Source organism: Rhincodon typus, chromosome 22 (genome assembly GCF_021869965.1).
Source record: "Rhincodon typus isolate 14 chromosome 22, sRhiTyp1.1, whole genome shotgun sequence".
Taxonomy (NCBI): domain Eukaryota; kingdom Metazoa; phylum Chordata; class Chondrichthyes; order Orectolobiformes; family Rhincodontidae; genus Rhincodon; species Rhincodon typus.
Genome location: NC_063353.1, coordinates 30,163,051 through 30,176,750, shown reverse-complemented (window position 1 = coordinate 30,176,750; position 13,700 = coordinate 30,163,051). Strand labels below are relative to the sequence as shown.

At 40.7% G+C, this 13,700-nt stretch overlaps 1 protein-coding gene across 5 annotated transcripts in view; it reads left to right on the top strand.

Annotated features, from left to right (window-relative positions):
• The window catches only part of LOC109916979 (SRSF protein kinase 2-like), a 185,115-nt gene that overhangs the window by 125,993 nt on the left and 45,422 nt on the right, over positions 1–13,700 (top strand). For all 5 annotated transcript variants that reach the window (XR_007264453.1, XM_048610175.1, XM_048610172.1 and 2 more), the window contains 2 exons: positions 2,092–2,257; positions 10,790–10,815. Coding sequence is in view for 4 of the 5 variants with exons in the window: in XM_048610175.1 (XP_048466132.1) it covers positions 2,092–2,257; positions 10,790–10,815 (192 nt within the window). In the remaining variant the exon portion in view is untranslated. The remainder of the gene's footprint in view (positions 1–2,091; positions 2,258–10,789; positions 10,816–13,700) is intronic.

Here is a 13,700-nt window from a genome sequence, read left to right as displayed (position 1 = left end):
GTAGAATGCATTTTGTTGAGTGCAAATCTCAATTTTTAGATATACAACTAAATTAAATCCAGTTTCTTTTGTAAATATACTTTGTTTTACAATGTGTTGCTCAGCTATGTGTAATTTTAGTGAATGGTCAAGATATAAACTTATTCATTCCTTTTTTTTCCCCGTTATTACTTTAGATGCTATGTTTTACAATGTTGTAGCTTATGGCTAGGAGGGATCATGGATTTCTCCATACATGTGATAATTACCACTTTATGGTCAGTGGCTAGGGCAACATTAAATAAATTAAATGAAACATCCAGAACACATTTCTTTCCAGTCAGAGACATAACACCCCTGCTGTGAAGGAACAGTGCATTTATGAAGCAAATGAACTATTGATGGTTAACGGCAATGCTCAGTTATAAACACTTTCTGTAATGATTTGCCTTTTCAGTACTTTGTAAGATATTTAGCTGATTTTTACAACCCCAGCACCTCCCCCATTCTTGTGTATTTGAAGGCAAAGTCACATAGGTTAAAGTGGGTGGCTGTTGCATTCACCCTTTCCTCTCCAATATTACATGCGGGGGTTGGTAAGGCATCAGGGAGCCCACTATTCTTAGGCCTAATGAGGCTGTTAAGTGAACAATTAACTGCTGTTTAATAGGCTCATTCCACTTTTGCCATATGTTTTGGCCTGTTGGAACAGGCGGGAAGAAGGCAAGAAGCCCAACATCTTTGATAGTGTGGGCTGTTATTGGACCAGGAGGTGGTGAAGGAACGTTATATCATTTGGGGAGTTCCTTGTGCTGTTGAAGGTACCATAGGTGGTATCCTGCTCATATACTTGGCACTTGCTGCTCCCTGAATGCATTATCCATTTTTAATTTTTTCATGGAGACGTGTTATAATCTCAGCACTGGCCAATATTGTATCTGGCATTACTCTGGCTGCGGTCTGATTGGCCAGCAGCTTCCAGGAACTCCATTCTTGATGGGGCAGGGCATCTCACACTTGGCTAATTGAAGCTGACCCCAGCATAGCATTGCTGTGAGGCAACCGGATTTCATATGGGCCAAGCGCTAACTGACTTCTGGATTGGTGGGGAGTATGTAATCTACCCTTTCATATTATCCATCCCATTTTACATTTTACTTTCTCTCCTCATTTTCTTTTTTTCCTTCTCAACTAGTATAACTGATAACCCAGACCACCTTGAATACGACAGTCTTAATATAAGATATAGTCTGTGACAACTTGTGCTATCGCATGATCATGCAGCATGTTGGTGACCTGGCTTGTCTTTCCCTGAAGGAAGCCAATTTGAGATTTGGACAAATTTGTGCGTAACTTCACAAAAATATATTTCTTCTGACAATCTGTGACTGATTTGCCAGAGTTACAAGTTTAAGTTATTAGGAAGAGAAAACAACATATTAGTCATTTAGCTCATTCTTTAGCCCAGGTACTTTCTCAGAAATAGCTTTAATGATTTTTCATACTCTATCTTTTTTAAGAGATGCTGAATCAAAAATTGGCTTCAGCTGCTTTGCCAGAGTGAGTTTTACTTGCAATTGATGATGATCTGTTCCAAACTTTGAGCATAAACACTACATGTTTGTCGAGTGAAATATAAGCTGCATTTTGAATGACCAACCTGCAGTGTTTCCATTTGTTTCCACCTCTCTTACACCCTAGTTTTTTGCTTGCTCTTACAGTAGCTGAGCTAGGATTAAAGAAACAGCACTGTAAGATGAAAATTCTGCTGTCCATCTCATTTGAAAATAAATATTGGCAGTTTACCCAATGTCTGCGCACACGTTATTAATATAAATGGTGTTACTTTTATTCTGAAGTGTATCTGTAGGCCAAAATCAAAATTTGCATATGTGACAAATGAGCATTTATCTCGTGGATCAAGTTCCCATTTGGCAGGAAGTGCTACTTATCAATACTTTAAGGGAACCGATCAAAATATTCTTAAATATTATAAACATGTTAAGACTATCTCTGCATTGAAGCAGCTCAAAATGCAGTTTATGTTTAACTATTGTACTTCGGTGAATCGAAATTTGACTTAGTTTGCTTCCATGCTTTGTTTGCTAATAGGTATTGCAGGGTTTAGATTATCTACACAGCAAGTGCAAGATTATTCATACTGATATAAAACCAGAAAACATCTTAATGTGTGTAGATGAATCCTACATTCGACGAATGGCTGTTGAAGCAACAGAATGGCAAAAAGCTGGTGCTCCACCACCTTCTGGCTCAGCAGGTAAGTCACCTTTATACGATGATCCATCTACTTTTAGGGAAATCTATATTTTCTTTTGTGTAATATTGCCCTTAAGACCAAAATGAGCTAGGGAACGTTCCGAAGGGGAGGTGACGCCGACTGCTTTTATCAATGGACTGTTAATTCAGAGGCCTAGACTAAGGCTCACAGCAGACAGCAGATGGTGAAATTTGAGTTCAGTTAGTAAATCTTGAAATTAAAAGTTAGTCTAATGGCGACCATGAAACCATTGTTAGCTGTTGTAAAAACCAATCTGATTCATGAATGTCCTTCAGGGAAGATGACCCGCCATCTTTATCTGGTCTAATCTACAGATGCAAACGTCCTGTTCTCCCTGCAAAGCCTCTCCTACAAAATAGGCTCTTGTGCCAAAATTGCGAGAGTTGTCATTGTTGCAGACATGGAATCGTATCATACAATATCCCAGAGACTTTAGTCACAATGTATGAGGTATATCTTAGCTCACTGGTGGAACAGACCCAGCAGAGGTTGAAGCACAGTGGTATGCAGGTGGGAAGGATTTGCCCCATGGCTCCTCATTCCTCCCATGAATTTTCATGGCATTGTTTAAACTCCACATAGCTGCTAGACTGAGTCTGCTGCAAGTATTCAGGGAATGAACAAGAGAGAAAAAATCTATTTGGCCTCGTCATCACTATACCTGTAGTAGATGCACCTAGCCATGACAGTATTGTTAAAAGTGATCACCGCACAGTCCTTGTGGAGACAAAGTCCCATCCATCTTCATCTTGGGTATAACCTGCCTTTGTGTTGTGCAGCACTACCACTGTGCTTTACGGGATAGATTTTGAACAGATTTAGCAACTCAAAATGGGCCATCCCATTATTATATGCCCAACACAATCTGCAACTTCGTGGTCCAGCACAATCTCCACTCCACCATTATGATCAAGCCAGGTTATCAACCCTGATTTAGTGAAAAGTGTAAGAAAGAATGCCAGGTGTTTCAGCACCTGTGCCACCCTTGGTACTACTTCCAAGTGGTGTTCAACATGGAAGAGCACTGATCCATCAGTTGAGATGTTGGTTAGGTTGAGTGGGTTTGGGTTGGGTTTGACTAGGATAGTAATTGGCAAGAAGTGCTATTGCCAATGTTTGACTTGATGTTATGAAGCTTCAAGGGGTCCAGAGTGAATTTTAAAGATTTCCAGGCCAATTCCCTTTAAACTGTTTATCATTCTGCTATCACCTCTGTTAGGTCTGTCCTGCCAGTGGGACAAGATGTACCCTGCAACATAGGTGATAATTTTGGTTAGGGCTTGGTCTGTAAGTTGTGTTTCCGTGAGTATGACTCTGCCAGGCTGTTGCTTAACTAGTCTGAGACAATTCTCTCAATTCTGGTACTAGCTTCCAGATGTTAATAAGGAGGACATTGCAGAGTTGATGGAGCTGAGTTTGCAGTTGTCATTTCCAGTGCCTACATTGTGCCAGGTGGCCTGTCTGGTTTCATTCATTTTTTGAGACATTTTCACTGTTTGATTCAACAGAGTGGCTTGCTAAGCCATTTCAGAGGGCAGTTAAGAATTAGCCATATTACTGGGGGTCTGGAGTCTCATGTAGGCCAGACCGGGTAAAGATGGCAGTTTTCCTTCCCAAGTGAATGTTGGTGAACTAGATGGGTGTTATAATCAACAAGAATCATTCTTTTGAAATTTAATTCTAGATTGTTAATTTTTTTTTATTGCATATTCCACCATCTGCCATAGTGGGATTTGATCCTGGGATCCCAGAGCCACACCTGGGTCTCTGGATTTCTACTCTAGTGACAATACCACTCTGCCTTCACTATGACTATTTTGGCAAGATCCAGGCTTGTGCTAACTAGTACCGAGTAATGTTTGTGCAGTAGAACTGCCAAGTATTGGCAACCAGAGAGAATCTAGCCATTTCCCATGATGTTTGATAGCAGCACCATTTTCAAATCACGTTCTTGGGGGGGCTTCCAGGGAACAGAAACTCAACTGGACTAGTCGTACAAATATATAGTCAGGTCATAGGCTAGGAAATCTACAACCAGAAGCTCACCCTCTGTCTCCTAATGCCAGTCACTATCTATAAGGCACAAGTCAGGAGTTTTAGAATACTTTCCATATGCTTGGATAATGTAGCTTCAGCGACTCAGGAAACTTAACACCATCCTCAACAAAGCTGTCAATTCGATTGGCAACCGATTCACTAATTTCAACAGGTATATCCCTTCACTACCAATGCTCAGTGGCAGTAGTGTTTACCGCCTACGAGAGACACAGCAGCAATTCACCAAAGCTCCTTCAACAGCATCTTCCAAACCCTCAACTGCCACTATGCAGAAGGTGCATGGGAGTACTGCCACCTGAAGGTTCCTCTCCAAGCTGCACAATACCCTGATATGGATCGACAAACTATACCATCACTATTACTGGGTCATAATCTTGAAACCTTCTTTCTAACAGTACTGTGACCAAATCTGCATTCCAGAGATTGCAGTGGTTCAAGAAGATAGCTCCCTATTACCTTATGAAGGACAGTTGACGTTAGGCAATAAATACTGACCTAGCCAGTGTTGCTGATATTCTATGGACAAATGATAAAAGATCTAAATGAAAGCTATTTGGTTTCCTGATTTATAAATCAGGAGAATTGTTACAGCACAGAAGGCAGCCATTTGGCCCATTGTGTCTGCGCTATCTCTCTAAATGAGCAACTCATTTATTTGTACATATGACATCAGTACAATCCAAAAATTGGACAAGACCCATTGCCAGGGTTACATTTTTGCCCGAGCCCACCTGACTGTTCATATGGGTCAAGAAATGGAGTCTCTGGGGATTCTTGGACATGAAAACTGTTGTAACATGAGTCAGAGAAGGTTGTAGAAAGTGGAGTTGATGTTTTGAGTCAAATATGACTCTTTTTCACAACCTTCTCCTCAACAGGGAGATGAATACAGGGGTCTTAAATTTTGTGTAAGGGGCAGGGGTTTAGAGTGGATTTAAGGAAGAATCTTTTTACCCAGAGGGCAGTGGCTGTTTAGAATTCAGTGCCTGAAAGAGTAGTAGAGGTGGGCACCTTCACAACATTTAAGAAGTATTCAGTTAATCACGAAGAGCCAAGAATAGTTACTTGCTTGATAGCTTGCAAGTCATGATATGCCAAAGGGCCTTGATCCGTGCTGTAAATCTGTGTGAATATGACCCTTTGTATGTTGTCAGTTTTAACCGTTGGGGGATTTCAGATAGTATACAGCTGCAGTTGAATACCACCAAAGATTCAAAATTTTTAGTGAGATCCAGGCACAAGCCTGGATCCTGCATAATGCAAGTCAAGTTGGAAAGAATGTGAAATCACACATTGTGCTCCTGTGTGGGACAAATGCAAGTGCTTGTACTTGAGGTATATCTTTATAGTATTGACTATTTAAAGTGAAATTTGCCTTTTTATTTGTAATATCCTTTGCCTGTTTATTACTGTTTGAATTATATTGCTTTTAGTTAGTTTTTTCCAGGCAAAGTTGTGAAAAGTGAAATCTTGTCCATCTGATTCATTTCTGTTGGCTGTATTGGGGATTCTTTCCTTTTAAAAGTTATCCAACCCTGCAGGGATCCTGACCGTTAGCAGATATTTCATTTAGTCTGAGGAAAGGCCATTGATTTGAAATGTTTCGCTGCTCTGAACAAATTGGATCTAAAATTGACATTGTGGCAGGAGGCAGTGGGTGATGGTTGAAGATTGCTTTTGTGACTGAAAGCCTGTGTCTAGTGGCATTATGCAGTGTTCAGTGCTGGGTTCTGTGCTGTTTGTAGAATACATTAATGATCTAGACATGAATGTAGGAAGTTTGGTCATTAAGTTCACAGTTAGCACAAAGTTGGTCATGTAGTAAAGAGCAAGGCGGAAAGCCTTAGACTATTGGATGATGTACATAGACTGCTCAGGCGGGAGAGCAATGGGAAATGGGATTTAATCTGAAAAGTGTGAGGTCATGCACTTTGGGAGGACTAACAAGGCAAAGGAGTACACAGTGAATGCAGAGGATCAGAGGGGCCTTTGTGTGCGTGCCCACAGACCCCTGAAGGTAACAGGACAGGTGGATTAGGTGGTTAAGAAGGCATATGGAATTCACATGGAATGACAACATTTAAGAAGTACTCAGATAATCATGAAGAGCCAAGAACAGTTACTTGCTTGATGACGTGCATGGACATGATATGCCAAAGGGCCTTGATCCATGCTGTAAATCTCTGTTGTCAGTGCATGTTGTCAGTTTTAACCATCAGGGGATTTCAGATAGTATGCAGCTGCAGGTGAGTACCACTAAAGATTCAAAATGATTGGGTGGGAAGTGAGGCATCCTGAATAATGCAGGTCAAGTTGGAAAGAATGTGAAATCGCACAGTGTCATTATTAGACCAGGCACTGAACATAAGAATGCAAGGGAGGTTATGGTGGAGCTGTATAAAAATGTTAGGCCACAGCTTGAATACTGTGTGCAGTTCTGGTCACCACACCAGAAGGATGTGATTGCACTAAAGAGGGTCCAGAGGAGATTCACCAAAATGTTTTTCAGGTATGAAGAGAGGTGAGATAAGCTGGGATTGTTTTCCTTAGAGCAGAAGAAGTTGAGTGGAGTCCTTAATGAACTGTACAAAACTAGGAGGGGCATAGACAGGGTAGACAGAAAGAAACCTTAGTAGAGGGATTATTAACCAGGGCTCAAAGATTGGTATGGAAGAGATGGGTTTGAATTCATGGGACATTAGCATCAGCAAGAGGGAAGGAGCGAGCTGTTCTAATGGGACAGGCTCCAACTGAATCATGCTGGGGCCAGAATCCTTGCGAATCGCATAACTAGGGCTGTAGATAGGACTTTAAACTAAATAGTGGGGAGGTGAGTTCAGTTGCTTGGAAAATTATGAATAAATTCAAAGAGGTGGGGGGCTCAACAGAAGCCAAAGTTTCCAGAACAGGTCTTCAGGACAGAGAGTATGGAAATGGTCAGGAAAATAACCTGAGGCACAGCAAATAACATGAGAAGGGGGGCAGTCAATGCAGGACTGTGGGTGTTGTACTTAAATGCATGCTGTATATGAAACAAGGTAAATGAGCTTCTAGCACAGATTGAAATTGGCAAGTATGATGTTGTGGGTATCGCAGGGATGTGGCTGCAAGGGAATCGGGGCCAGGAACTAAACATCCAAGGATACACATTTTATCAAAAGGATAAGCAGGTGGGCAGAGGGGACAGGCTTGCTTTGTTAGTAAGAAATGAAATTAAATTGATACCAAGAAGTGATATAGAGCCGGAAGGCATGGAATCTTAGTAGGTAGGGTTGAGGAACTGCAAAGGAGAAAAGAGTTTGAAAAGAGTTGTGTTAAGGCCTCCTAGCAACAGTCAGGATGTGGGGAAGAAAATAAATCAGCAGATGGAAAAGGCATGTAAGAAATGGGGAACTTCAATATGCAGGTGGACTGGGAAAATCAGATTGGTAGCCGATCTCAAGAAAAGAAATTCGTGTCTATGAGAAGAATTTTTGAAGCAGCTTGTGGTAGAGCCCACTAGGAAACAGGTAATTCTGGATTTTGTAATGTGTAATGAGGTAGACTTGATTAGGGAGGCAAAAGTGAAGGACCCCTAGGGGGCAGTGACCATAATATGAAAGAGAAGTTGTAGTGGGGAACAAGGAAGTGGTGGAAGAACTGACATTGCATCAGTTTTCACAGTGGCAGACACCTGCACTATACCAGAACTTTAGGAGAGACCAGAGGTAGAGTTGAGTGTAGTGGTCATCACTAAAAGAAGGTTCTGGGGAAGCTGAAAGATCTGAAGGTGGTTAAATCACACGACAAGATGAATTACACCGCAGAATTCTGAAGGAGATTGTAGAGGCATTGGTGGTCATATTTCAGGAATCACAGGAGTCGGGTGTTGGGGGGGCAGGGAGGCGGGGGGGGGGTGGTGGGGGGGTGGGGGGGGGTTGGTTGTTTGGGGGGTCCATAGAGGACTAGGAAATGGTTACTGTAACACCCCTGTTTAAGAAGGGAGAGAGGCAGGAGACAGGAAGTTTTAAGCTGGTTAGCCCAACCCCAGGTAAAATTTTAGAGTCCATTATTAATGTTTACATTGCAGAGTACTTGGGAGTGCATGTTAAACTAGGGCAGAATTAGCTCAACTTCGTCAAGGGGAGGTCATGCCCGACAAATCTGTTAGAATTCTTTGAGGTGTTGAGCCGGTTAGACAAAAGAGAGCCAGTGGACGTGATCCAGTGGACATGGATTTCCAGAAGGCATTTTGATAAGGTGCTGCACAGGAGGTTGCTAAATAAGATAAAGTCCCATGGTGTTAGGGACAATGTACTGGCATGGACAGAGGATTGGCTGACCGACAGAAGGCAGAGAGTAGGGATAAAGGGATCTTCTTCAGAATGACAGCTAGTGACTAGTGGACTTCTGCAGGGGTCAGTGTTGGACCACAACTCTTCACATTATACATTTCCATAAAGGCTTTTTGATCAGCCCTTTTCGTTCTATCTCTTCTACTAATTCAGCTATTTGTTTGTGAATACTTGACACATTTTCATAGTGTTTTCAGCTTAACTTTTTCTTTCTGCAATGTCACTTTAGCAACCCCTAATAGCCGATTATCTTTGAACCTTTCAGCCCAATTCTGCTTATTTGTTACTCAAATCACAATTCTGCTTGACAGTCTTGAAATTGTTCTAACTGTTTTTGAATTTACTCTTTTTTTTCTGAATTCACCGATCCACCTCTTATTATAATAATTCCCTCCGTAAAAATGAGTTGTCAATTTTTCAGGATACTTATCCTAAGCCCAGTTCGAGTGGAGTACATTACAACAGAGCAGCTCTCACTTTCCAGAGACTGGTTGTAGTACGTCATGAATCAAAACCCTGGTGTCTCTCAATCTTTTTAAGCCCATACCTGTCATTTTCTGTTTGTCCATATGACAGCTTGCACTATGTTCAGGAGCAAGCCAGGAATTATTGGCTGTGTGAGATTCTGCATTTTAATTTCAAATCCAGCATTATCAGAAGAGCCACTTTCCAAATGTTGTTGGTTTCAGTGATTCCTGGGTGGACCACAAATATGGGATCCTCCACCTTTTACTTTCAAGTTCTTAGCCAGCTGCGCAAAGGCATCCTTACCCCTTGGGCAGATGATATAACCTTTGGAACTTATGGTTGCAGTATCAAAGAACAGCATCTAGCCCTGGTATTACTACCACCTACCACCTTTTCTGTGACGCTGCAAAGCTATTCATTTGCAGTTTTTCTCAAGCCCTTGATTGCGTTGCTTCCCAAAGCTATTTTCAATGTGACCCCATTTTGATGCCTCTGTAATAGTTGCAGGGTCATGTTTGTGAGCTTTTAAAGTTGGTAGATTGCTCCCCATCCAAGCAATGATGGCATGTGGACTCTCTAACCAAAATTACATGCCTGTCCACCTCAGTTTCCAAATCCATGTCAAGACAAAAAATTCTATCCTAATTCTCAGATAACCAAAACTTCTTCCAGTACCGCATTGAGAAAATCAAAATCTTCAGGTTAGAAAATTGTCCCCAAGGCTTTTTGGCTGACAGGTCTGCTCCAACAGCCAATCTGCTCCTTGGTAGCCCCAAATAATGGCCCAATCCAAAAAATGGTCCATTCGATTTTGAGCTAGGGTCATGTTTGCAAAAGGGTCACTGGGCTGCAGACAGCAGTAAACACCTTGGGTCAGTTCACTGGCTGTGGCTGTTTCATTATCAAGCATGTCTACTGACTTCCAATCCACATTGTGCTATGTACTGCATAGAACCCTGATTTGCATGTTTTGTTCGATCCCATTTACAAATATCCCCTCTAAATCCAAGATATTTTAAAAGTATACTTGATATTAGTTCCTTATGTGCAGCTGCATGTGGGAGATGGACTATTAAACAAACTTTTTCAATGTGGCATGAACCGTCTCATTAAAAAACATCATCAGATGTACCTGTTACATCTACTGAATATACCTATATGCACGACATAGTTTAGAATAGATGGCAGATTGATTAAGAAGAAAATCATATAGTTCAGATTTAAAGTCATGCTTTGGTACTTCAAATCAGATTACTGAAGGTCTGTGGTACAGAAGGAAATAATTGTTGGCCACATTTTTGCTAATTTCTTGATTTGCTTCACATGAGGTAGTGACAAAACCCAAAGGGAGAGTTGTTGAGATGACTTCCAGCAAGTTCTGGCAGCTTTTTGCAGTAATCTATAATGTTCTGTCCATATTCCCTAAGTTAAGGATAATTTACTTTGACAAATCTTAATTGTTTTAATGTTTAAGATCTCAAACAAAATTTCTATAATCCAATGAATTTATGTTGTGGTTAGACTTCCATATTTCTCATTGCCTCGAGTATCCTTGGAAATAAAACAATGACAAATTGTGAATTAAACAGCACAGTTTTATTTAGTCTTTCATTTCATGTTGCTGATTTTTACATTTCTTTTACTTTTGCAGTGAGTACTGCTCCACAGCAGAAACTGGTGAGTAGTTTGTTGCTTTTGCTGTGCAGAGATTGTTCACACTAGTGGCAGCTCTTCAGAGTTGCACTTAAACTGTTAACCTTATTGAAATACAAACTGTCATGAGTTGAAGCATTTATACACATCAAATTTATTTGTTTTAAAATAGTGTTATTCGTGCAAGTACTTGGTAATACCCACACGTTTCACTTTGTGATTTACTGGATCTAGTAGTTTGTCACTATCATGTGCTATCTGTCCCGTTTAGCTTTGGCTTAATGTTTATGTTCACCCCTTTGTCTAACTTCATTAATCCTATCTCTTCCTCCACTCTGTGCACATTTCTAACTCTCTTTTGCTAATCTGTTTCCTCTATTTGTCAGCTTATCAACCTTCTTCCTTTGTCTTATACATTATAACTACTTATCTCTTGGCCTTTCTTTCTCTTTTTCTGGCTATGCACCACATATTGGAAAATAAGATCAGAACAGCTTGTTTATAACAACTACAGACTCAATGGGCCGAAAGGCCTTTTTCTGTGCCATAAACCTCTATCACGCTATATCCTCCATAACATTGTCTTTCTGTGCTGTGCCCCTCCCCTCTTTGCCCACACTCCAGCCCCCTCAACCTCACTATGCTCACACTCATCTTTCTCTCTCCACCTTTTACTTTCCTTTCTGTCTCCCATTCTTGCATTCTCTCTCGCGCATTCACGATCTCTCTTGTCCCTCGTGCATTTGCACTCGCCCTCACTCTCGCGTTCGCTCTCCCTCTCTTGCTCCCTCATTCATTATGTGGAAAAAATTGCAATTTGCTGTCCTTTTGTTCTCCCACATTGACTCCATTATATTTGCAGAGTTAGACCAAAGGGTCTGTTTCCATGCTGTATATCTCTATATCTCTATGACTCTATGACTCTATGACTATGACATGCATGTGTTTGCACAAATACAAATGTATTTTTCAGGCATTTGTATATATGTCCTAGCTTCCGTCTCTGTACAATTCAGCACACTCCATGTGTTGAACTCAAGTGCTATCCTACAATATATGCTCCAGTCTGTCATGACCTACTACCTACCAAGGAAATCTAGAACCAGAGTGTGACTATGGGCTTGTAATTCCTGAGGAAAACCCATAGTCAGAGATCTAGAAAGATGACCAGCGAGAGAAGGGACACTGATCAAGTTGAGGGAAGCATTATCACAAAACAACAGTTTAGGAGCCGATTGAAATCATGCTACGTACATCTTCACATATATCCAGGCAGTAGATTTGTTTAGCTTCTAGGTTGATATCAGATGTTTCTGCATATTGGGACTCTTTAAGCACATAGGCTTGACATGTGATGTATCAGCTGTCTGTTCCCAAGAATGAAGTCTGAAAATATGGCAAAACCGCCAGCTTAAATATTCCATTACATTGAAATGGAAGCTGAGCTAAGAATAACTTTGTAATGTGCAGTGAAAAGGCAAAGAACACACAGGGGTGTGACTCAGCTAAGTGAAAGCATTCATGTTGAGTGGTAGCAGATTTGTTTAACATGCTGTTAATTTGGTTTAACAAATAAGAATAATGGATATTTGCCAAAATGGCATTGGATTTTAAATGGAGCTGGAATTTGGAGACATTGTTTGGAGACTAATATTTAGTTTTAGGAATCTTGTCTAGCTCAGTTCCTGACCATGTATTTTTAATATAGATTTTCCTTATTCTTCCTTCATTGAAAGAAAATTCTGAATTTGGGTTGTGATACTTAGAGGTTGGGATCTAGTGATTTATAAAAAATTAGCCATTGAATACTGCAGACTACATAACTTTAAGTATATTATGCCATCTTTAATGCATTTGACGCATACCTGAAAAATTCAAGTATATCATAAAATACTTGGTCCAGATTTTGTAGTCAATGGTAAAACTCTGATGCTTGATGTTCACTTTGCTGGCAGTTGCCCACAAAGACTTGGTAGGCTTTGAAATGCAAAATTCCTGTCATCGAGTTTCTGGTCCAGTGATTTTATAGTGCCTGTGTCTGGACAGCCAATGCAAGAAATCACAAGGATCTTTCACCAAACAGATTGATTCCTTACTGAGTCATGCAGAGTCCAGATCAGGAAGTAAAAGTAGATTGAAATGATTAACAATAAATGGAATAATGATTGGGAAGCACACTTTAATTGGAATGAATGGGGAGAGAGAGGAGGGGAAAAGGGACCAAATAATTTTTAAAGAGAATGAGACTCTATACCTATGAAATTATTTTATTGCTCAAAAAAGCACATTTTGTCAAAGCTTTCATATCACATACATCAGGACATTTCACAAGCATACCAATTCCACGGGAAAACCAACATTTATAGTGCATGAGAGGAGAGTGCTAATTGGTTGGCAAGTAGACTCTGGGAGAGGCGTTGCCTTGGAGATTCTATCCATTAATGCTGATTGAGTTCCATTTCAATAACACCATGTATGCCAAACTAGATGGTGTTGCTATAAGAGAGGGAGGGGCCCCACTAGACCCAACGCTCTCAATTATTTTGATAGGATCCCGTGAGAAATGTGCCTTCAATAGAATGACATCTAACCTCCTGACCCTTGCATATTTCCATTGAGTTGATAATATGGTTGCTATATTTAAATCCATAGCTGCATGTCAAAAATCTGTGTGTGTGTGTTTAATGTGCTCCATCATGAGTTCACATTAAGTATTAAAGTGAGGAGACAAATGAGCTTCCTTGTCTTGATTTCATAGTTGAGAATTTGGCCAGGTTTGCAAACCCACCTTCATTGGTTATGTGAGGGAGAGATAACAAGGTGTAGAGCTGGATGAACATAGCAGGCTAAGCAGCATCAGAGGAGCAGGAAAGCTGACGTTTCGGGCCTAGACCCTTCTTCAGAAAATT